General features: G+C 43.0%; 1 protein-coding gene across 1 annotated transcript in view; it reads left to right on the top strand.

The window, feature by feature from the left end:
- Positions 1-25,582, top strand: part of si:dkey-100n23.5 (cyclic AMP receptor-like protein A) — a 77,857-nt gene that overhangs the window by 16,241 nt on the left and 36,034 nt on the right. The window contains exons 7-11 of the mRNA XM_037686578.1: positions 5,941-6,030; positions 6,483-6,521; positions 13,649-13,727; positions 17,367-17,414; positions 24,344-24,426. Of these exons, the coding sequence (XP_037542506.1) occupies positions 5,941-6,030; positions 6,483-6,521; positions 13,649-13,727; positions 17,367-17,414; positions 24,344-24,426 (339 nt within the window). The remainder of the gene's footprint in view (positions 1-5,940; positions 6,031-6,482; positions 6,522-13,648; positions 13,728-17,366; positions 17,415-24,343; positions 24,427-25,582) is intronic.

The raw sequence follows: 25,582 nt of genomic DNA, 5'->3' as shown, positions 1-25,582 counted from the left end.
TTTTTTGGGTGGGTGGGGGGGGGGGGCCGGTAACATACATACCAGCCATGTTAAAGGCATCGTTCAGAAAAAACCTCTTACGCACAGTAAAAGTTTTTTTCTGAACGATGCCTTTATATATATATTTGTGTATGTTACCGGTACGTAATTAATTAAAAGTTTCAAAAGATCTTTCTGTACAAATTAGTTTTTTTATATTAGGGTGCGCTCTGTAGTCCGGAAATTATGGTAATGTAAGAAGCCGTAAACAAAGAAACAAAACTCTTTCATTTTATAAATTGACTTAAACTTTGATAATAATGTTATTTATAATTTTTTTATTTACATATTGGATCATCAGTTCCACTCGATATGAACCGTTTATCACTCACGTCTACGATCAGCTTGTGTTTTTCACGTCTCCCTCTCCGCACACATTTGTTTTAAGTGCTTCCTTCTTCGTGTGTTTGTGTTTGTGCATGTTTGGTCCACAGCAGCATGTGTATCCCCCCAGTGCACTGACAGCCACCTAACCCCCCTCCCCCTTTTCTCCTCCAGCCAGCTGACACTCTAATTGAAATGGGAGTGAGTGTCAGCCGTTAAGTGTGCCCTGGTGCGGGTGTGTGTGTCTGTGCACACACACCCATCTTCACGCTCTTTGCCTCTGTGTTTCTGTCACTCAGACTCCCGCATACTCTTTCTACAACACTGTGTGATTTTGCCTGTGTTTGTGTGTAATATTTTTTTTCTGCCAAACGTTTTGGCAGAAACACATATTCTAAAGGAAAGAGTTCTATCCTGTTAATGTGTTTAGGTGGGCACATTTCTTTGAGACCATTAAGGGAGGTGTTCCACCATCTATGGGAGTTATCCTGCATTGATTAGCAATAAGCCAGACAATATAATAGTGACATAACTCATAAGAAGATTGCTTTATGTGTGGAGGTGCACAGATAGGTGGCACATTCTGTTCTGTTCAAAGCCACACATCTTGTGTACAGTCATGGGGAGAAAAAGTCCATCCATCCATCCATCCATCCCTCCATCCATCCATCCATCCATCCATCCCTTCCTTCCCAGCTTGGTCCTAAGTCAGGTCTCGGGGCAGCAGCTTGAGCAGGGAGGTGCAGACATCTCTTTCCACAGCCACCTTTTCCAGCTCTTCTGGGAGGACTCCCAAGGCGTTCCCAGGCCAACCGAGAGACTTGTGCCCCTTTTGCACTGCCATAGCTATTTATAAGACTGAGCTGAATACAGCGCCTCAGACTGAAGAAGTCTTTTGCATGAAAGAAGAAACGTTTCTACTTTTTTTTGTTGTTGTTTTGTTTTTTGAATGTCCAGAGGACCAGACTTAACATTTTTAGATTTTTCTACCTGGATTATTGAGCATGCATCAGGATATCTATATTTAAAATTCTATATTTTTCTTCATCATTTAATGTATTTGCACTCATTGTGGTTTTGTTTCTTGTATACAGATTATTTTTTCTTGTATACAGATTATTTTTTTCTTGTATACAGATTATTGTTTCTTGTATACAGATTTTTTTTAGCTTTGAATTAAAGTTTAGCTTTGATTTAAAGCTTTAATTTAAAGTGTAATGCTTGTTTTGTGATTTGTACATCTGTGGATTAGAATAAAGTTGAACCAAAGGCTGTGTCTCTTCTTTAAATGTTAGAGGGAAATATTCCTGAGAGATCCAATAATTTTGTGTCTTTTTATGATTTTTCAGTTGAATTAACTTTAATTAACAGATTATATAATAAAGTAAAAGAGAAAACAGGATTTCACGATAAAGCCGGCACCGTTCATTTATTTTTAATCTTCACTGATTAATAAAAACTTGTTTTTTTTTTATACATAAAATGTTTTTAAAAAAACGTTTCCAACTTCCATCCCTCCATCCCAGTCCTCCTGCCTGCCAGGGCTCGAATCCGGCCTTTGTGAGCAGACGAGGCCAGGGCTCTGGGTCCGGCCTCGCAGACTTCAACGGCTCGGCAGCTCGTATGATCCTCCACGGTGACACTGCTCGCTCAAATTTTATCATCGGTCACCAAAAACAAAAAAATACCTGGACTTCAGCATTAAACACGGCGTTGTCGTTGTTTTTAAATCTTTAAAATATATCCTGCTGCTGCTCCACATCCAGAGAAATTGCAAATGGCGGATCAGTGAAAAGTTCCTGAGATCCAGTGACTCCTCCCCCTGACCAATCAAGAGTCCTGCATTCACATTTCGGTTTGGACTCAGCTGGACTGAGCTCGCTCGGTCCCACCAGAGAAGCAGGGACGAAAAGAGGTCCTGAATCAGCCTCAAATCGGCTAAAAATACTATCTGAAGTGCTGGTGCAAAAGGGTTCTGTCTGTGGCGAGCTGCCCAGAATTGGGGCTTATTAGGGGCAGTGCAAAAAGGGCAATAGTCTCTCCAGCGTGTCCTGGGTCTTCCCTGGGGTCTCCTCCCAGTCGGACATACCCGAAGTACCTCTCAAGGGAGGCGTCCAGGGGGCATTTTTACCAGATGCCCGAACCACCTCAACTGGTTCCTCTCGATGTGGAGGAGCAGCAGTTCTACTCCCAAGTCTCTCCTGATAACTGAACTTCTCACCCTGTCTCTAAGGGAGAGTCCAGCTACTCTGCGGAGGAAACTCATTTCAACTGCCTGTATCCACGTTCTCATTCTTTCAGTCACTACCCAGAGTTTGTGACCATAGGTGAGGGTAGGAATGTAAACCAAACAGAGAGCTTTGCCTTACATCTCAGCTCCATCTTCACCACAACGGACCAGTACAGAGTCCACAATACTGCAGACGCTGCACCAATCGGTCTGTCAATCTCATGCTCCATTCTTCCCTCACTCGTCCACCCTTTCTCATTTCTAGGGTTTTACATATCAGGACATACCGTATTCTTTGGCCTATAAGTCACGCTTTTTGCATAAATTGCATGCCTTTCGACTTATACCCTGAATCGACATATTTATGGATTTTTTTCTTCCATATTTATAAACCAGCTTTTGGCTGAGATATGACTGGGTTTTTTTTTTTTTTCATTCTGACTGAAAATATTGAACACTGCCATTTTCAGCCACTAGATGGTAGCAGAGTAGTTTGGCATGCTGTTGTGTCATGTAATAGGTAAAAGTGGCTATTAATGATACAATTGGCTTGCCATAGCCTGCCACCTTGGCCCAACTCGCATGGAGCAATCGTCAAATCAGCTTTATTTTGCTGCGCCGCCCTGGTGAAATGCAGCTAATTTGACCATTAAAGTGCATTTATTAAGTAAAACTTAAACTGAGAAACACCTTTACTATAATGTCGAACAAACAATTGTTTTTATGTAATCTTGTTAAATTCTTATTAAAGTCCTCTAATGCATGCTTCCATGGCTGCCATTTGACTGCCAATCGATTTTTGGCACAACACCGGCCCATATTTCCGGGTTGTCAGCGATGATGCGTAACAAATGCGATGCATAAGCGGTGACACACAATAGATGCGATGTCTACAGCGAAGCAACATATTTATAGATTTTTCTACTTTTATTATACATATTTGGACTGATGCGACTTATAGGGCGTTGTGACGTGTACGGTGAAAAATATGGTGATATAAATCTAGTCTTTACCAGGTTCTAAGATTATTCCATTTTAACCTCAAGTGTTCAAAACACTGAACTGATTTCATCTTATTATTTTCAGCAAAAATGAAGTAAAGTGATGGGGGGCATGTATGTATTTTCTTGACTGTTCTCACAAGATATGTAAGGGGAAAAAACTGAGCTTTAAAAGGCTAAAATTAAGACAAAATGTCAGTGGAGCTGTTGAGTATTGATTGTGCACAAATAAGCTTCATGTGTTTTGGCAGATGTGTATGCGCACCCCCTGACCCAGACTTACACCCGCACACCAGCATTCACATGTACACAGCCAGTGTCGGCTCAGCGTGATGGTTTATGAATGAACAAATCGCCAGAGGAGGCAGAGAACGGAGGCTGGATGATCTAAGAATGATTGAAGTGGATGCAAGAGAGGATAGGAATAGAAACGTGCGTGTGTGAGCGTGCATGCGTATAACCGAAGTAAGAATCCAGGCAAAGTGAGCTCGTCAAGTGCCGAGGGAAGCGAGATGGCGATGAAGACGGAGGAGTAAAAAGGTGGTATGAGGCGGTGGGAAATGAGATTGCGCGTTGCAAGATTTGAGTGCACGTTTCTCTGCACTCCTGTGTGGGAGTGCGTGCACGCGTGTGACATGCTGAGCCACCCTGCTGCGCCTCATTAAGCCCATGTAGCGTGCAGCTCCGGACCTCGTCATCTCTCCTCTCAAAGGGCTCAGAGTGTCAGAGGAGCGCGTTAGAAAGAGAGTGCAGTGGGGTTTAGGTGTGGGGGGATGGGGGTGGTTCTATTACCTCGTGGCATTGATTTCTTGACAACTGCGTTCGCTCTCCCCATAGTAGATCTGTGTCACCATTTCTATCTCTCCTCCTTTCACATTGCAGACTTTCTTTAAAGTTTTTTTTTACACTCCCAGGTTCCTCGTGTCCCCCTCCTTTTCTTTTGTTTTCCTTTTCCCACCAGCCCTCTCATGTTCAGCCCAAACACGACCTCCGTCTGGATTCTTTCCTACCTCCCAGTGTGCTCTAGTTAAACTGACTTCCTTTGCTCCCCTCCACCTACTGCACACTCACAGCGCTGTCCATCAGAGAGGGTTGGAGTATGCCCCACTGGCATAGAGTGATGGTGTGTGTGTCTAGGGGGCACAACTTGAGAGGAATCGAGTGTGTGTCAGCCATGTCACTACTACTCGATTGACCGTACTTGCAGCAAGTCAGGGGAGGACTTCCACTCTATTGACCACTCAACGCTGTACGCTCTATAAAGTATCGACTGCAACACAGCCGTCCAAGTCACTGGACCACACACCACCTCTGTCCCTCATTCACACATGCACACAGATGTCTTTAAAGGCCGTCACTACTGCTATCGTATTTTAGTTACAGACAGCATGAGCCTCTCCAGCCTCCTTAATCTCTTAGCCGTAAAAATATATACCTCAATGTTTTTTACACATCTATGGTAACACTGTCCTACATTCACCTATTGAATGAGGACAGAGACACCCAGTTTGTTTTTTTTATACAGACATTTCCTCTGAAAATTATCTTTTCCCCAACAGTTAGGGTAATTATGGTTGGTATTACCATGAGTAATTGTCTGTCTGGCTGTATAGACATTTGTCTGCACCTGAAAAATGACCCTGATGTCGGTGCCAACAAAGAGAGGAACTAAAGAAGACAGCAGTTCTTTTTTGACTACCGTATTTTCCGGCGTGTAAGTCGCTCCGGAGTATAAGTTGCATCAGTCAAAAAAAGCATCACAAAGAGGAAAAAAAGCATATATAAGTCGCTTCTGCGTTCCTATAAGTCGTGTTTATTATGCGTCACCACTGACCCCAGGGAAGTGCGGGCCAGTGTTGTGCCAAAAATTGATTGGCGGCCGCGGGAGTGCACACAGGACTCGCTATTGCATTTCTTCGAAATTTAACAAGATTATCACTTAAAAACAATTTGTTTGCTTGACATTATAGCAGAGGTGTATCTCAGTTTAACTTTTCCTTAATAAATGCACTGTAATGGTCAATGTTTGGTGGGGGGGTAGCGGTACAGGAACAAATATGCCTACCGGTAGTTGTCAAAAGCCTAGAGGGCACTCTTGCGCCTTTAGTGGCTGCAACGTTTACTCTGGTTCATGTCAGTATGAATGAACATTTAAAGCGTCAGTCAAAAATTGCGTCATGAATATGGAAAAAAAAACCTGTATATAGGTCGCTTCGGTGTATAAGTTGCAGGACCTGCAAATCTACCTAAAAAACTGCGACTTATATGCCAGAAAATACTGTATTTCTTGTGCAGAACTGCCTCTTGTCTGTCATAATAATGTAATAAATGTTTGGCTTTTATCAGGTTGTACCATCTGATGGCGTGGGGGGTACCTTTGATCATGGCCTCTTTGCCGCTGTTCAAGGGTTACTACGGTCCTGCAGGTCCCTGGTGGTGAGTACGCCCAAACAACCAAAACAGCAAAGCCTTTTTTCTGCTGTCTTCTCTTTCAATGAAGGCTCCAGCTCTGTCCTCGTTCTAGCTCTGAGCCTGCCTTAATAGGAGTTAAAAAAAATAGGCAATTATCAGCACGTCTGATCACAGTAAACGTCTCCTCGCACTCTGGTGAATACAAGAGGCATTATTTGTTTGGAGGGGTGAGGATGAGGGGAAGAGGCCGAAGAATGGAGGTGGCAGAATGAGAATTGGGACAGAGCTTTAATCTCTGGGCTCGGCTTTCTCTCTCTCTCGCTGTCTCTCGCTCTCTTACCACTCGGCTTATTAATAGCTGCAGCTGCACAGCTTTTCCCCCTCTGCAGCCACACAAGTCTCGCTTCCGCTCACGCTCTCCCTTTCCCTTTGTGACCCGCTCATCGCTCTCCCTCTCTGTTTCTCTCTCCCCCCAGCTGGATCACAGATGATCACGTAGCCTGGAGATTTGGGATGTAAGTAGACCCTTTCAGCGCTGCCATCAAAAGCCACCCCCACTGGGGAAGATTGGGAGGAGCAGGGGGGGAGAAGAGGGCTGTCTCTGCGAGGAAATGCGAAGGGTTACATGTCAGGGGAGGTTATTTTTTCTTTTTGTACATGGCTAAGAAGTGTGAGCGTGTATGCAGATGTGTGTCTACTTCTGCCTAGTCAGATTTAGAGGAGTTGCAACATTGTGTATATAAGTGTTTAGGACAGCTATGAAGGATTATGCCTGTCTACTGCTTTCTGCAACCGGTCCTAAGTCTGCGAGCGCCCTGCCAATCCCTTGGTGCACATGCACACACACTTCTTCATGAGCCAAGGTAATCGCATTGCTGCTTGCAGCATCAGCAGGGAATCAATCTTTTAAAACAAATAAGCACAAACACACACACACACACAGACAAACCGAGAACAACCTATAGCTATCAGCAGCGCTAAACGAGCCTGTGTCTTTTTTATCAGCGCTCCTCTGCTCCCCAGCTCGGTCTTGTTTTCCACGCTGTTGTGGCCCAGGGGGATGCGCTGCTCAGAGGATCAGGGAATCTTCATTAGCTCTAATTACATCAAACCAGACGAGAGATTAGAGGCCAAGGCAGCACCCGTCAAGGAAAAAAAAAAGAAAGCGCTCAGATTCACGCATCCTGCCTTCAGTGTGTGGAAGGGCAGAGCGTGTGGAGTTAAAGGTGAAAAGTGGAAAAGGTGGGAGGGGTGACATACGGGATGCAGTTAGAAAGAGAGGGAATTACTCAGCAGGAGAATGAAAGACGGGTCGCGTAGCCAAGATGGGAAGGAGCGGGGAGTCAGGGAAATAGATTGTCCTCGTTTCTGCCCACGCTCCGTAGTGTGTCTTCATCAGAGCTCAGCGAAGCGCGCAGACCGAACAGAGGAGACAGGGGAGGTTTAAAGGAGGAGGCAGGGAAAGAGGATGAAAGAGGAAGGTGAATAAAAAGCAGAGGACAGCGCTGTGTGTGTGTGTGTGTGTGTTGTGGAGGTGCTGAGTTTCAGAGGCTGAATCAGCAAATGGAAGTGCCAGAGCTTAGCTGAGTCACCACCCTTAAGAAGTCCCTACTGGTGTGTGTCATCGGCCCCCCCAGACAAATTGCTGTGAAAACGACATACGCAAATGAATTGCTCTGAATTTTTCGCATTTTTTTCAAGAATGGCGGCACGCTCAGTTCATCAGCTGCGCTACAGATTGAAATGTATCAATATTCACACGGTAATTTTCCACACTTTCTGTACGCTCAGCGATGTTTAAGGCCTTGTCATGATTCTTCAGGTCTGCATGTGCTTGGGCCTCATCAACATGCTTGCTCTGGTTCTCATTCCATGTTTGGATCATATTTTGATCAGATGCACCACTGTTTGAATCTACAGTGTACAGTTTTGACTACAGCCTAACAGACAACAATAAAGTGATGGTTTGTCAACTATCTATAAGAAATAGAAGAATAAATAAACTTACAGTAAGTGATTTCTCAATGGCCCTGTGATGGACTTGTGACCTGCACAAATGATGAATGGATGGATGGATGGATGGATGGACGGACGGACAGACGGACGGACGGACTGATGGATGGATGGATGGATGGACAGACTGATGGATGGATGGATGGATGGATGGACGGACGGACGGATGGATGGACAGACTGATGGATGGATGGATGGATTGATTGATGGATTGATTTATTGATGAATAGATGGATGGATGGAAGGATTGATGGATGAATTGATTGATTGATGGGTTGATGGATTGATTGATTGATAGACCAATTGATGGATGGATGGATGGATGGATGGATGGATTGATTGATTGATTGATTTCTCAATGATGACTTCAGTCAAATGTAGCTGCCTGGTTTTAAATTGGCCATATGTGAATAACAGTAAATCTCCTTGCAGAGATGATACAGTCCTGTCTGATGTATGTTTGGTGCCACCTTCTGATTGGAGATTTGGTTGTGCAGTTAATGCTGCTGACGCTCACAGACACAAAAATCCTGTTTGCAAAAATAATTATAAAAGAATTACCAAGAGCCCCATCTGAATTTACTTACCTATGAGACAACAGTGTCTGTATTTTATTATATTTGACCCGTATTTTTATGAACCCTCATAAATTGGTAAACAGGGCCATAGATTCATCTTTCTCTTCAACTCCTATTCTGATTCATTAATTTAAAGAAACCTTTACCTTGCACACTCTGCTCTTACTTCCTGGTTCTCTCGCTTCTCTTTGTCCCTTTTTCAGACCATTCTTTCACTATGTGTTACTGGTCCTCATCCAGAAGCTTCTGCACTTCTTCTCTGTGGTCCATATTGGACCACAGAGAAGAACCTCGTACGTGTACGTGAATGCGACCTTGTACGGTCTACATTTTTCAGTTGTCACGCATACCCACTAATATTGCGTGGCATTTTCACAACTGTCAGGCAACTGGTGCAAATGTCAAAAATTGCTGTTGTATTACATGAATGTTTTGCAACAGTGGTACAATAGTTGTACAGACTCCCAGCAAATGTAAGCCCAACTTTTACATGGAGTTTGTGCAACATTCATCCAACGTTCATACAACATACACAAACATTTCAGTTTAGTGTGATTCCAAGTGAAGATTTATGTTGTTTTTAAATTTTTTATATAATTCTGTCTCTAACTTGTCTGCAATAGTCACATCCCAGTGACAAACTAGCTTGAGGCAGACAGACTGAATCCAACAGAGGTTGACTGATCAGAGTTTTTCTGTGACTGAGACCAATGCCAACCTTTAAAAATCAATCAAGGCCAATATACAATAGATTTTTTTAAGGGATCAATATTTTTTACTAAACAAAATTTAGTTGTTCACCTTCATCCTTACAAGAATTTGCACACATTAAATAAAATATTAAAGAGGATTCTCAACAGAAAATTTAAACTGTGGGCTATAGTAAGCTAGTTGTAGTAGCTGCTGCTTCATCTTCATTTTCCTATTTGTCAATTGATTAAAAATGTACAGGTATAGCCAATATTTTGTAAAATGGCCAATAACGACAGAGTAATCAGTCTATCTCTAATTAAAAACGTCTCTCTTGTCGTCTGTGTTTTGTTCGTGGCTCCCTCATCAGTCTGTTGGGAACATCATCTTTCTGCTGTTGCTTTGATTTCTGCCCTCACCCTGTTTTAAATCGCCAAGAACTTTTCTCTTTTTTCTGCTTTTTATTTTTCCTGATTCAGAGCCACAATCCTGCACCATCCATCCACCTTTACATCCCCACCTCTATTCATCTCCTCACTTTTATCATCCGCTGCCCACTCTGAATCTTCTCTCTACGCTTCTATTTCATTCTCTTTTCTGCCTCCGTCTCGCTCTCTCCGGGTAGTGCTCAGCTGTAGAGCACAGCGGACTCTAATGGCAGATCATTATCATGCTAATTAGAGCACTTTGTAGCTGCCGCCCGTCATTCTCTCCTCCACGCAACCTCCCCTCCTCCCCTCGCACTATCGTTAAAAGGGCCACCCCCTCCTTTCCCCTCTCAACCAACCCGCCCACCTACCCTCACCCCCCAGCTCGTCTTTCCATCATTAACGGGACGGGCGCTGGCGTAATTGGGCGCTGTTTATTCCAGAGAGCAGGTTATTAAATCACACTGAGGTGACGCTTGCACATGTCTCCCCTGAAACGCTTTCATCATTGTCCCATGCCATTATTGAACCTGCATGGATGCACACGTGCGCGTGATGGAGACTAAGCTCGGCGTGTTTTTCTTTTTTGTTGTTTATTAGATTTGAAGCCGCGATTGCGTAAAATGCAGCTTCTCCTTCAGTGCTGCACTTAAACGAACGTTTGCCGTCCCAGTTTTCTCCTGCCAGTAAAAACTTGAACTCTGTCACACCCACCATGCTTTTTTCAGTCCTCAGGCATTGAAAACGAGTCTAAATTAGACCAAGAACTATATTTGTCATTAAGGTGCTTCAGAAAAATGCACTTTGTAGCACGCATGCCAAGGCTGTTTGGTCATTTATTCCCCAATTCATTTTCATTAGAAAGCGTGTGTCCACACATTTATAGGTCAGAGACAAATTCAATCACTCTCTTTGTTTTAAATGTCAGTTTAACATTTTCCTCTCATAACTTTTCATCGCCTTCCTCTTCACTATCAGTACTGGATGCGTATTGTTGGTGCCAGGTTCTCACGAGACGTCGAGCAGCACAGTCACGATTACTGGGCGTGAGTTGCTAAGGCTAAGCAGAAAAGTGGCGGCCAGGAACCTGTCTGTCAAAGCGAGACAAAGACCTGTTTCATAGTTACAGGGAGAGGTTGAAACTCCTCCGAGCTTGCATCACCTCCCAAGAGGTTGCACAACGCAAGGCTGCCACTCCAACAAAAGCCATCGTCTCATTTCCTCTGCTCGTCTCCCTCCCTTTCATCCAGCTCAGAAATGCCTGACATATTATTCACCCACGCCGCCTGTGATTGGCAAACCTCGGTCCCATAGGAGCGCCATGCATTACTGATATTGTCACTGTGCCGGCATAATCTTTTGTTCTAGCTCTTGGCTCGCTGAAAACTGTGAGGTCCAGAGATGCTTAGTCAGGTTTTTTCCTCTCCGTGCTGTCAGGTTATATCCTCCGTGTCCTCTGCACATCTTTTATATAAAGTAACACTGCCCATTGCAGGCCAGAGACACTCATCTCAACAAGTTGTACCCTCAATACCTTCGTATCATCATCTTGTTTCTGTTCAGTGCCCTGAGATGACTTCTGTTGTGACTTGGCGCTATATATAAATAAACTGAATTGAATTGAACTGAAGTTTTAGCCCACATCTCAGCTCTTCTACCGTGTATATATGTATAAGCCAAGATGGCTGTGCTCAGCTGAGCCGCAGCTTCACAGGCTCCTGGTGAACTCGATCTTTTTGTTATTCCTGTTGTTTTTGTTTTAACTTTATTTTTGCACCTACAATTTGCATCCACGGTACAGGTATGACCGCAACACACGTGGAGTTTTCTGTGTCGCTGTCTTTCCATCCTGCCATCGTGGTTCAGTCCTTCCAGCCTCGGGCTCAGGCCTGTCATGGCGGCCTTCTCCATGAGCCTCCATCTGCCTGCACGGACTGAACTCCACGGACCCATTCGGGGGAAAGAAACCTCGGATGTTCTCCGTCTGCCGGACCCGGTTCTGGAGGGCAGTCTGGGAGGGCAGCTGCTGCGGTCATTATTACCATCAAGCTATTGACGGGACCTGCTAACGCAGCTAACAGCACCACGCCGCTAACCGGACCTCACTGCTAACAGTATCATGCTGCTAACTGGACCATGTTGCTAAGATAACCTCCCTGTCATCAGAACCACTCTGCCAATAGGACCATGCTGCTGTAGATTTATTTCATTTTCACTTTTGGCGCCTTGTTTTTGTAGTTTTGTTGCATGCTTTGAATAAATCCCAGTTTATGTTAGGTCTGCTCCGAGCCCGACTGCTCGCATTAAGCATGTGAACTATAGTCAAACAGAACCTATGAAACCGTGCTGCTGTTGTTCGGTGTATTGTTTTGCAGTATATCTTGGATCTTTTAGCGTACTGTTGGGCGTTGGTTTAGCGTATATCTTAGTTGATATCTTAGACACTTATTTACTGATTCTTTTTACACTTTATGTTTTTGCTATTGTTGGATGTAACTAGGACCATGTGTACACAATTTCGTTCCACCTCATGTACCACATGTGATGCGAATAAATAAATAAAGAACCTTGAATCCTTGTATATCAGTCATAAAAGTCAAATAAATACAGTTTTTCATTTGTTCTTCACCAACTTCTATTTTAAATTAAAGATCTCTATTTCCTGTGGGAGTATTGTCCTCCAACTTTTCTGTCAATGTTTTAGACTAAGATCATTTGATGTTTGAGTCATTATAGTTATTTTGGTTGAACCTTAAAACTAGCATGGTTTGGCCTCGTCCCATGATCTGTTGATGCTTGGAGTATGTGTTGTGGATGCATGTGTGCTACTTCTACACTAAATTATTGCTCAACATTTGTAAAGTTCCCTGAGGTGCAGCCATTTTTTGTCTTTGTTATGTTTTATTAGCTGTGGCGGCCATCTTAATTTGGTGTGTCACCAAAAGTTAATCATGTGTAGGTGTGAAGTCAATAATTACTTTCTAAGAGTTTCATTGAAATCCTTTCAGCTATTTTGCTGATGTTACAGCAAATATCTTCCTTTTTGACTTTAAAATCCCCATTATGTCCTCTACTTAGTTCCTAACTGCGTGTCTCTACCTTTTGGTGCTGAGTAAGGAATGCGTCCTGTTGGGTTTTAGATATTTTCTGCTGAAAACAGCTGCCTGCTGCACCTGAACATGAAGCTCTGAGAGTGAACAAAAGGTTTGCTGAGCAGACAGCTGAACATGAGGCCAAAAGGTTAGTGAAGCTGAGACACATGGACTTTACTTTTAACTTATATCAAAATAATATGAAAATGGTTATAGTTCACTTAGTTTTACTGAGCAAACATTTGGTGTGGTAGAAGCTGAGATTTATCCCCAGCATGTACTCTGAGCACTAACAAACAGCTGGAGTTTTTGTTTAAAACATGGCGTGCAACTAAGGCGGGGACTAGTCATTCTTTCTAGAGAAGCTAGTTTCACTACTTTGTAGTTAATCCTAGTCTTAATTATAATACAGGTGTTGTCAACAAATTTGGGGTGTTGGGTTTAATGTTTGAAAGACAAGTGGAAATAACCTGAGAATAAGATTTAGTCCCATTATAAAACAAATCTAATTTTTTTTTAAAAACAATGGCTTTTTCTAATAAAAGCTTATTAAATGAGTTTTTTTTTGTGGTCCAGAGGTTACTCTGTTGTCTGGAAATGTACTTTAACACTTTGGACACCCAGTTTGCTGTTATTTTCTGTCACACCATTTTAGGACATAAACTAGATTAGCTCATTAAAAATGGAAATTAATGCTGTGAATTTAACACCCCCCTCCCTTGTTATACTTTTCTTAAACAAGTCAACAAGGAGGCTTAATAAAACCATAAGCGGTAATTATGTTCTTATTCCCTCTGCTCAGTTGAAGTAACTGATGGTTTGTGTCTTTTTTGCTTTGCAGATGGTACGTGCCTCTTTTCAGCCTCATCTTCCTGATGATCTGCTGCTACGCACGAATCATCTGGGTGGCCAATAACAGAGTGAGTGCTCAACCTAGCACACATCGTGTGTGTTTGCGTGTGCGCGCACGTTAATCTGACACTAATAAGGGGTAAAAATCACAAATTTGATCTTATATTTATGCTGGTGGGCATTATTTTGTTCATCTTTTCATTTAACCTTGGAGACTTCCTGGATCTCCAACCTCTAATGGAGTCAACAAATAGCTCAGGTTGGAACCAAGCCAACATTTTAGGCAGATTGTCTGAGCTGCTTTGTTTGGAGCTAAAATCAAGCGTGCACGTCAGAGCTGCAGCACGTTGGTAGATTCAAATTACGAGTATTAATGCTAAAAAGTTACAATGTTTTTGTTTATTTCATTGTTTTTGTACGGTTGGAGTGATAAAAGTTTACTTCTAACTCGTTTTGTCTGTAAATACACTTGATCAAGGTCAGAGCTAGACTAATACACAGACTGCAGTACGTTTTTAAATAAACTAATCAGTAAAGTGTAAAGAATTAATCTGATTTTTATTATTTTTTTGCAAAACAAACCAACGCCGTCACCAGGGTCTTCTATTATAATTATTGATCAAATAATGATGCGCTTTGGAGCCGAGTTTGAACATTTAAATGTATTTTTATATCCTGACAAGTCAAAGACACAGCTGCTACAGCTGCATTTTATTTATCACGCTCCTGTTTTTTATTGTTAGGATTTCCTCCATTTATCATTTAAAAATTAATAATAAATTAACAGCTGCATGCTTTTGGACTCTTGTTTGGGTTTTAAAGCTGCTGGAAAACAGTTTTCTCTTTCGGAACTGCAGATGTGTTTGCTTTGCAACATTTTAAACTTATCTAGATAATCAAAGTTCATGCTCAACAGTCCAGGTAAAAGTAGCACACTCACATAGTGGGCCAACCAGTTTGAGCTAGGTAATGAACTAACTTTTGCTTATGTGCTTTACACAGTGGCTTGAAGTTCTGCATAACTTTCCAAAGATGTTGCAGTCAGAGCCCAGACCTGTCATTTCCTCCATGCAGTCATCGATCCTTTACGTACCTGTAGTGTTGCAACTATAAGTTTTTCCCTCATCCCGTTTGATGTGATTCAGCTAATACAAAAAGAAAGTAAAAGAGCTGAAACCTCATAAGGCTCACTGTGAAGATTCATCATAAATGTTGGCATTCTTTCTTTGGGTGGCGATGGAGTGAGAGAGATTTTGCAGATAACCAGGTAGCAGAAAGGCGACAGCAGAGATGCACACCGGGTAGCTGAGGGCCAAGAAAAGGGAAAGAGGCTCCACTGCTCTTTATCACGACTGTGATAACGAGGGAGAATGAATGTGGCTGCATCTCATAACTCATTCCGCTCACAGCATTCGGCCATTTCTCCCTCTTTCTTCTCGTCTCTGCATCTGTCTTCCACCTTCCTCATTTCCTTTTTGCATTTGTACGTCTCTCTTTCACTCTGTCCATCCCCCCTTTTTTCTGATGTTTTTTTTTTTTTTGCCTTCCCTATCATATTTATGAAGAGCTCAAGCCTTATCTCGTTCCGGCTGGAGGCTGTCTCACTTGAAAGAGTTTCACAAGCTTTGAAAGCAGGGTACGTGGCGACTCGCCGTAGAAGGGGATAAAGCAGAAGAGGGGTGGGATGTTCACCGGACAGTTTTCACTCTTCCTAGACAACAGATAAGGGAGGCAGGGCTCAAAACTGTTAATCGTTGGTTTACCAGGTCTGTTATAAAAAAATTACTTGAACTCGTAACAGATTTTTTTTTAAATTCAGGTTTGAGATGCAGCTGTTCAAAATATGCTGCTTACACAAGTGCGTGTGTGCATACATTTTTGTTTCAGGTTACATTGCAGGGACTAATTTAGTTTTCGTTGGGGGGTTAGGGGTTAGGTTTAGGACTAAGGTGTGAATTGCGGATGGGTTAGGGTTAGGCATGTACTAGTAATGGGTAGGCTTACGGCAAGAGTCAGGGTTAGGCTATAGAAAATGAATGGAAGTCAATGCAAAGTCCACAAAAAATACATTTACAAGAATGTGTGTGTGTGTTTTGTCAGAGCCTAACCCTTTAATGTTTACCAGTTCAAAAGTTTTTGTTTTCAGTTTTTTGTTTTTTGTAGGTGGGTTTATGTAGGACCAATTCACGTCTTACCTGTTGCTCTAAACAACCTCAGCTTGGAGGAAAAAAGTTTAATTCTGACCCGACTGACTTGCTAATGGCTAATCCAAGCAAAGCTGCGACCACAGTGGATGTTACCATCTTCAAATAACTTTCACCTCAAACAGTTCATAGCATTTCATGTGGAAGCGGATTTATAAAGCTTTACAGCACTATCAGTTTTGCATTACATGGTTATTCCAGCAGAAATATTATGATTTTCCTGCTTGAAGTGACTGAAAGTGATACGACTAGCTGCTGTAGAAACTATTTCCAGTTGCAAATGACCATGTAATACTTGGTAAATAACCATTTAATGCAAAATGGGCAAAGATGTAAAGGTTTATGAAAGAGCATTCACATGAATTGCAAAAAAACATTTTTTGATACTTTAGTTGTTTTAAGACTAGTGGTTCGTTATATCTTGGCCTCATTCGTACTAGTCATTAGCTTCTCAATCCATTGAACAATTTACCTGTTTCTCCAAGATGAGGTCGTTCAAAGAGCCATCTATACCAGGTCAGGTAAGATATTGATTGTTGACAACCTTTCTACAATGCTCTATTCTAAAACTACTACTTAAAGAGAGACTGAAACTAAAGCCTGTGTGCACATGGGAAACCGGAGCGAAGCCTAATTATATTGCCACTTATTATCAGGGTCTGCTGATTGTGATGGATAGTGGTGCTCAGGTGGACAGCAGAGGGCTGCTGTGGAACTGGTTCAGTCTAATGACCAAATGGCTTCCCTTTTTGTGTCCCCCCCACTCACGCTGCACACATAGATTTACGATGACAATCACGTCAGCGCAGAGAAACCATGGCAACATTGAGTTAATAAATAGCAGAACAGAGGAGCTGTTAGTGCAGATTGTTCATGCTGCCTTTTCGTGCATGAAGCTCACAGAGGACCTCTGGAGTTTTGTCTCTGATGTTCTTGGGTCACACGAACCCTCTGACTTCCCGTGCTTGCCGCCCCCCCCCCCCCCCCCACACACACAAATCTCAATCTTGCGTGTGTGTGTGCACGTCTGTTGACATTTTCCTTCCATTCCCTCGAGAGAGGACACATAGAGAGAGCAAAACAAGTATACCCACGTTCTTTGCCGTTATCTCACATCTGCTGCGTTTACTCTGTTCTTTTCCTCGTTTTACGGAACTTTTATTTATTTATATATGTTCTCTGTGCCCCTTGTTTTCTTGTTCCCCCGTCATATTACGGGCACTGGAGCAGATTCGTTTTAGTGAGGCGCTGGGAGCTGTTTAAGTGCTCCCCTCTGCCTCTAAGCTCGGCACTCTGGTGTGAATTGGGCAATTTAGAAAGGCTGTGTGAGAAGGTGGAGGGATTTTGCATTGGCACGATAGCCAATGTGATATTTGTTCCAGTTCGTCACTGCAGGCACTGACCTCTAAACGTTCCTCTCTAGGGGATAAAAACATCCAGAATCACCACATTTTTCACCCTAAATAACCGCCCTCGTGCTTTCTTTTTATTATGTGTCTACAGATGCAGTCATGGTTGGGAACTTTCAACCCAGAAAGGGAGAGACGAAAGGTAATGAACTGACCCGCTTGTTTCTCCACACACATTTATGCATGCACACTGATCATGAGGATTAGAGATTTTGCAGGATTAGGGTTCGACCTGTTGCTGAGCAGGTGTCAAACATAACAGGAGCAGTTTTGCCTTTTTGTAGATGATGACAATGGAGGAGTGGAGAAACAGATTAATTATGAAGCGTTAACAAAACGGTTAAATTGACTGTTCAGACCATTTCAAGTAGGATTCTGTGGAAAGTTTGAGTAATTCACGTCTTACGTGTTGTAGATAACTCACCTCATTTAGATGGACAGATGGTTGGTTTGCTGGTTGGTGGGTGAGAATTTGCACACTCATCCCTGAGTAGAGTTTTATTCTGAGCAGATTGACGAGCTAATTGCTAGTCTGAGTGAGTTCAAAACCCAAGTGTATTGCTGCTGTCTTAAAACACCTTCAGTCTCAAAGGTTTAATAATGGTTCATACAAACAGTTTATTAAACCTTTACATTGCTGTTAGTTTTTTGTTACGTGGTTATTTACATAGAATTCTGTGGTTGCAAGTCAAATAGCTGTAGCACTTCCAGCAGGATTATCGTAATGTTTCCACTCAAAAAGACATGTAACATGAAACTAACAGCAGTAAATATGTTTGTACAATACCAAAAGCACGAGCACCTATAAAATTATAAGACTGGAGTTTTAAAAGGCAGCAGTCCACTTTGGTCCTGGCCCTGCTTGGACTAGGTGTTCACTCGTTAATCTGGTCAGGTTTAAACTATTTTTCCAAGCGGAGGTTGTTAAAGAAAAATCTTCTACAAGAGCTGAGATGTGACCTTTTCACAACTTTTCTACTAAACAGTTTCAAAGTTTGAACTATTCTTTGAAAAATTTCAGTAGTTGTAGCAGTAAGGATGGGCTAAAATACATCAAATTTCATGAGACTACCTATAGACCACCTACATATAGACTAACTGTAGACTACTTACCTATAGAATACATTTTAACCACCTACCTCTAGACTACTTATAGACCACCTACATGTTGACTATCTGTAAACTACCTATCTAAAGACCACCTACATATAGACTACCTATAGACCACCTAGCTATAGACAACCCACATATACACTACCTATAGACCACCTACCTCTAGACTACTTATATACCACCTACCTCTAGACTACTTATATACCACCTACCTCTAGACTACTTATAGACCACCTACCTCTAGACTACTTATATACCACCTACCTCTAGACGACTTATAGACCACCTACTTATGGACTACCTATAGACCACCTACTTTTAGACCACCTACCTATAGACTACCTATAGCCCACCTACTTTTAGACCACCTACCTATAGACAACCTATAGACCACTTACCTATAGACTACCTATAGCCCACCTACTTTTAGACCACCTACTTATAGACTACCTGTAGCCCACATACCTATAGACTACCTGTAGCCCACATACCTATAGACTACCTGTAGACCACCTACCTCTAGACGACGTATAGACTGCCTATAGTTATGTCAGGTTGACAGAAATGGTTTTAAATGCTGCAGTTTGAACATTTTGTTATCAGTTATATTTACAGTTAGACAAGGATTTTGAGACAGTAAATCTTTTCTTTTTTTCTACCTCTGCTGCTGATGTCAAACCCTTTAAGTCCCAAAGTTTATCCAAGTACATTGTGAAACTGTTTTAATCTACTTGCAAGTTACACCGTGTATATATTCCAAGTTGTACCAACTTTTTTCATTGACAACAGACACTGTTCATTCAAGAGTTTTCAAGCAAGACACCAAATCTTCACAGTTTTTTCTCTTAACTCAGCTCATTCAGAGTATTTGTCCTTAACGCTCCCTTAGAGCCGGCGAGCACCTTCCACAGAGGTGGTCAGTGAAACATGGAGCGATGGAAGCAGCAATGATCTGTCACCACCCTGTGTTTCCTCACCCCTCCTCCTCCTCTGCTCTGTCATCTGCACCCTGCAGGGTGAGGTGTGGAGGTGAGGTTAGGGTTAAGGTTATGTAGATGCTGCCCCTAAGTGGCAGGGATAATTACTACACACACTGAACTGGCGTAACCTTCACAGCGTTGTGTTTGTGTGTGGTGGCAGCACACACACACACTCACACACTCTTCATGTGGGCTAATTGCTATGTGTTGCAGAGAGTGTAAATAAGTCAGCAGCGGTTTTTATCACACTCATCCCTCGTATTTCTTTTTCCCAGTCAGTCGCTCTGCTCATTTCCATCGTTCTTTTCGCTCCCCCTCCCGTCTTTCTCTCCTGCTCTCGAGGCCCCCCTCCGTCTGTCTCTCTTTCTCTTGTACTCGTACGCAGCATGAATAAAGCAGCGAGCCAGGTTCATGGGCATGAATATTTATGAGAGTTTATGCGCGCGCTGCGATGCTTTAAAACAACAACAACAGCCTTCCAGATTGCTCTTGCCATGCCAGTGAGCGGCGGCTCGTGTGAGTGGGTGTGTGTATGTGTGTGTGTGTCTGTGTGTGTATGTGTGTGTCTGTGAGTGTAAAGTGTGTGAGTATGTAGCAGCAGGTGTAAACTAGAGAAAGCGATTCCTGAGGGTTGTCTAAAGACCGCTGGCTCTGGCTATTTCCATCCACTTGCTCGTGTCTCCCTCCTCTTGCACGTCGTTTCTCGAGTTTGTCATTCTTTAACTCTTCCTCATCCTGGCACCCTGTGGCACCATCCTTCCTGCGTGTCTCATCGGCGTGCAGACGTATATTACTAATGCTGGCACTTGTCGGGTCTACAAGTCAGGTGGTAGTGTCTGCTTCTGGGGTCATTTGTCTGTAAGCATGCACACACACTCGCAAAAGCCACAAGGTCTCGCAGCGGAACAGGTCATGGGGAGGGATATTTTGAGGCGGGTTATAAACACACACACACACGCACACGCACACACACACACCTTTAAGCACACTTTCACACACGCAGCAGCTCAGTCCCGTCAGGTAGCAACAAAACTGACTGTGCAAACATTGCGAGCCGCTTGCTCGCTATCTTCTCAAGGCATTTGTTTACAAATGCATGTGCGCTTGAGTACTAATGAGTGTGTGTGTGCGCATGCGTGCACATGTGTGTGTTTTAATCTGACACTAATAGGGGGAAAAAAATCACAAATTTGATCTTATATTTATCCTGTTGTTGGGCATTGTTTTTGTCCATCATTGCATTTAACTTTGGAGTTAGTTGGATTAGTTTTTTTAGCAGGTTTAAGAAAATTCAACTAGATGGCTAAAGAATTTACTAAGAGTTATTTTTTTTCCACACTTCAAGGTACTCATTACAAAGTATAACATCAAATATAAAATGGATTATCCTGACTATATTTGCTGCAGTTTGAAAGAGCTTAGTCTTCCCAATACCGTATTTTCTGCCGTACACGTTGCACGTCCTATAAGTCGCATCAGTCCAAATATATCTAATAAAGTGGAAAAAGCCGTAAATATGTCACTTCACCGTATACACCGCATCTATTATGTGTCACCGCTGACAACCCGGAAATTTGGGCCAAACCCAGAAATGTGGGCCGGTGTTGTGCCAAAAATCGATTGGCTGCCAAATAGCGGCCACGGGAGCATGCACGGGAGGATTTTAACAAGAATTTAACAAGATTAACACTTAAAAACAATTATTTGTTTGCTCGAAAAGATAGTAAATGTGTGTCTCAGTCAAACTTTTCCTTGATAAATGCACTTTGACTGTCAAATCAGCTGCATTTCAAAAGTATTCGCTGCCCCGGTGCTCCGGGAGCGCGCTGTGAGGGAGGAAATCAGGAAGGAAGAACGCTGCGCATTTCTTTGAAATTTAACAAGATAAGCACCTAAAACAATTATTTGTTTGCTCGACATTATAGTAAAGGTGTGTTTCAGTTGAACTTTTACTTAATAAATGCACTTCATTGGTCAAATTAGCAGCATTTCGCCAGGGCAGTGCAGTTAAATGAAGCTGATTTAATTGTTGCTCCAAGCGAGCTGGACATAAGTGAAAGACAATGACAAGCCGATCGTATCACTAATAGCCAATTTTATCTATTACATGACACAACGGCATGCCATCGAGGCAGCGAATACTTTTGAAATGCAGCTGATTTTACCGTCAAAGTGCATTTATTTAGGAAAAGTTAGACCGAGACACACGTTTACTATCTTTTCGAACAAACAAATAATTGTTTTTAAGTGTTAATCTCGAGTGCCATCTAGTGGCTGACAATGGTAGTGTTCAATTATATCTCAGCCAAAAATTGGTTAATAAATATGGGAAAAAATTGATAAATACGTCGCTTCGGCGTATAAGTCGCAGGGCTTGCAAATTATGCAAAAAAAACGTGACTTATAGGCCGAAAAATATGGTATATTGATATTCCATTCTGAAATATGGGTTTGCACACACATGTAAATAAGCGCTCAGCTGGGTCTGCCAAAACTTAAGTGGTCTTGTGCTTGACCTACTTTGGCCATAGTGTGTGTAGGTAAACAAATATCAGACAAGCATCGAAGGTGATTAGATGGGAATATAGAGTGAGTCTTCTCTTAATGCAAAAGAGTGAGTAAGAAAACTCAAGAATAAATAGAGGGGGATCAAGCAGGGAGGTGGAGTGCCTTAAGGACAGAGCTCAGCATTCAAACATGTGGCTTTTGTAGATCGTCTTCTTGACTGATAGATTAAACTGTAAACTTCTTTATTCAACAAATACGAGTGAAAATCTGTACACGTACATTGATCTGCTGGACTTTGTGATCCCAAATGACTCTTTCGTGGATGACACCATTGTTGATGTGTTCAGTCACTTTGACTGTTTCTGTGAGTAAACAAACACATGATGTCCCTCGCTACTTCGCAGTTTGTTTATCATGGACTCGCTCTATCGCGGTTTTTCAAACTAAGATTGGACATGACACAGTTAGCTGATTGATGGATGAGCCGCACAATCGGCATGGAATTTTTATTTAAAATAAATTATTTTAAATTATTTAGCACCTCCTGCACCATTGTGCAGCCCACACTGCAGGAAAAACTTCCTGCTGCAGCTGATCAGCTGTTCTCCATGCAGAGCGGAGAAGTGGGCGTGGCCAATAGTGCTTGCAGGTGGCATGGAGCAGAGGAGGCAGAGAGCTGAAATCATGACATTCTGTGCTCTTTTAGAGCGTTTAGAAACATTGTTTATAATATTGCAAGTGTGTGGGAAGAGTTAAAATGCCTTATATATATATATAAATAAATATATATATATATATATATATATATTTTTATATAAATATATATATATATATATATTTATACAAAAATAAACTACTACTTGCTACTTGTACTACTATTTCTACTTTGCGTTTTTTTCACTTATCGCGGGGATTTAGGGTATGAATCCCGTGATAAACGAGGGACTACTGTATACTCGAACGTTATGAAAAATAAAAAAGTGCAGTTAGTCCTTGGAATCATTGTCCTATAAAACTTTAAATAATTTATCATTTTACTTCAATAAAAGTTGATTGTATTGTGGTCGGGGTGCTTTTAGTAAAGCCAGTGCTGTTATTTTTAGTGCGAGCTTGTTGTGAGCGAGGCGAGCTGCATCCGAGTGAGGGTGAGTGCTGTGGGTGGTGGAGAGATGGGGAGGGAGGAGGGGGGGAAGGGTTGCTCCCGATAACTGTCTGTAATCTAGTGTGTGTCATTAACGTCGGGACTGCTGCGCCTGCTCCACATAATTATGGTTTCATTCCCCTCTGCTTCCCGAGCAGCGCAGGGGCCTCTGACACCGGAGGACTGTGATTAAAAACACGAGGCACTTCACCCGCGCTCTTCCTCCTCTCCTCCACCGCCCTGCATCCTGTCTGATACGCTCTGAAACTCGCCTAATTCTGTCTGAGATTACCTGGCTCACTGCAGGCTTTTTAGAACCCCTGTTTTTTCCCCTCGTTATTTATTTTTATCGTTTTGTCCTTGGACATATACTTTGCATCCTTCTGGTTCCTGGCTTACTATTTTTATCCATCATAAGATGACAATAGGCAGATTTTGACATGGCCGGTGACGCCAGTTTCCCATAATAATAGCCACTAATAGGGCTAAGTCTGCTAATGTTTGCCTGTGGGTTGTGCTGTTCCTGACAGTGATACGACTGGTCTCATTTGGTCCCAATCAGCCTGCATTTGTTATACACTGGTTCCTGTATTAAATACCACACATGCAACATATATTTATATACAGCCTGAGCAGCACTTGCATATATAAGATAAAATGCCACCGTATTTTCTTCTGAATTGTTGAAAATGCCTGTTAGAGTGAGCGTTCACGCCTCAGCGTCTTTCTGGTGAGTAATTAATTTCCAGCATGTGGGGGTAGAGACCAGAGCTCGTGAGCCTGCCTCCTGGCTCCGACTGTCAGTGTTTGTGTGTGTGTTTGGGGGGGGGTATTTCCAGATAGAATAAAAGAGAGGGAGACATTGCGCTGGCTTGGAAACTGCGTCCTACCCTAAGAGAAAAAAACAGCACAACGCAGAAAATCGATCCAGGGGCCGCTTTTCTCAGCCTCTTCCGGATGCAAGAGTCCTCCTCTCCCGGGAATTAGATAACGGCTTGTAAAAGCTCTCCAGCACCGAGCTCTCCCCCTCCTCGACTTTTAGCTGCTGCATCTCCCCGTCTTCCTGCCTTCCTCCACACAACACCGCCTTCATCTTCTTCGCATATCTGCAAAGTATTATCCAGTTTAATTGGAATCCTCATTTCTTCTCACAACTGTGTGGATATTGTGTGTTTTCTGCAGGTTAATATTTTATTAGGTTCTAATTGGCCTTTGTTGTACGCCTCAGTGCTGTGATCTCCCAGTTAAGACACTAACCATGTGCTCCTGTGCGAAACATAAAGACAGTAGTGTTCTTGTGGGCTCACTTTCTTTGTGTTTCTCCTGCAGGTTTCCCTGGCTGAGGAGATCAAGCCGCTGAAGTGGTACCCCTCCGTTTACCTGCTGGTGTCCATCTTTCCCCTCGTTAACAGGTAGCGCACAGTCGCACCTGTCCAAAGCATGAAAAAAATAAAAAATACGCTGAGGTTTGATTTGCATGACAGCTTCGTTCTGCTATCTTATCGCCTCTCGGCCTCCCCTCCCGCTCAGCCTCACCACTTCTCCTCTCTTGTTCTCTCTTATCTGAACTCTCACAAAGCTTTGCTGTCGCAGTACGAACACTTAGAGGAATGTGCGTGCGTGCGTGCATGCATGCGTGCGTGTGATGGAGGAATAAAGAATTTATTGCCTTTTATAAAACCAGTGCTTCATCAGCATCGGTGTGGTTGGTGGAGGCAGGTGGTCTAGTAAATGATAACCCCAGCGCTGTTATTACTTCTCCCCACCACGCTCACACACATGCACACCCTCCCCGCTCGCCCCCTCTCTCCTCCCCCGAATAGAGCCGATGTGATTGACAGGTCAGGGTTACTAAGTGATTAGCTGCAGCGGCTCTGGTTGTCGCCACGGCAATGTAGGCGGAGACACAGGTCAATTACAGGGTCAACGTCTTTCAAAAGCTCGGCTCGAACACTGCCCACCCTCCCTCCCCTCCCCCTTCGTTTGCCCCCTTTACCCTTCCTCTCTGTTTTTCTCTCTCCGTTCACTTCTCCATCCATCCCATTCCTTTTCTTCCTCCCTCCCTCCCTCCCCAGCCCAGGCTGTCAGCTGATGAAGATGACAAACTGCATCCTGAGCAAACCTCGAACCGTCGTCCTCTCCTTCCCCGTCCCTATTACCAATTCCTCTTCCCTCTCTCCCTCTTTTTTACGCTCTAAAAGTCTTTGTTATAGCCCTCCATATTTTTACTCTTCCTCGCGCGGGCTTTCCATCTTTCTGCTCTGTTTTTTTTTTGGTCACCCCCACTTTCCTCCCCCTCCACTTTTCCCTCTCCTCAGCCACACAAAGCCCTCACTCTCTCCCTCTCTTGAGCAAATACGCTCAGCTCCGCTCTGCCTTTCTCCAGAGAATGAACGAGGAGAAAACAGGAATGAATTGCTCTCTCGTCGTCCTCCTCCTCCCCCTCCATCCCACCTCCTCCTTCCCCATTCAGCAGCGCTGCCTGTATATATCTCCGGCTCCTATTAATTTGTTAGCCCCCCACTCCCCTTCTTCCTCCACACCCTCCTTTGCCTCATATCCTCCTTC

This window comes from Nematolebias whitei, chromosome 13, assembly GCF_014905685.2.
Source record: "Nematolebias whitei isolate Nwh7 chromosome 13, NemWhi1, whole genome shotgun sequence".
Taxonomy (NCBI): domain Eukaryota; kingdom Metazoa; phylum Chordata; class Actinopteri; order Cyprinodontiformes; family Rivulidae; genus Nematolebias; species Nematolebias whitei.
Note: the sequence above shows the minus strand (reverse complement) of the source record. Positions and strands in the feature narration are given on the sequence as shown.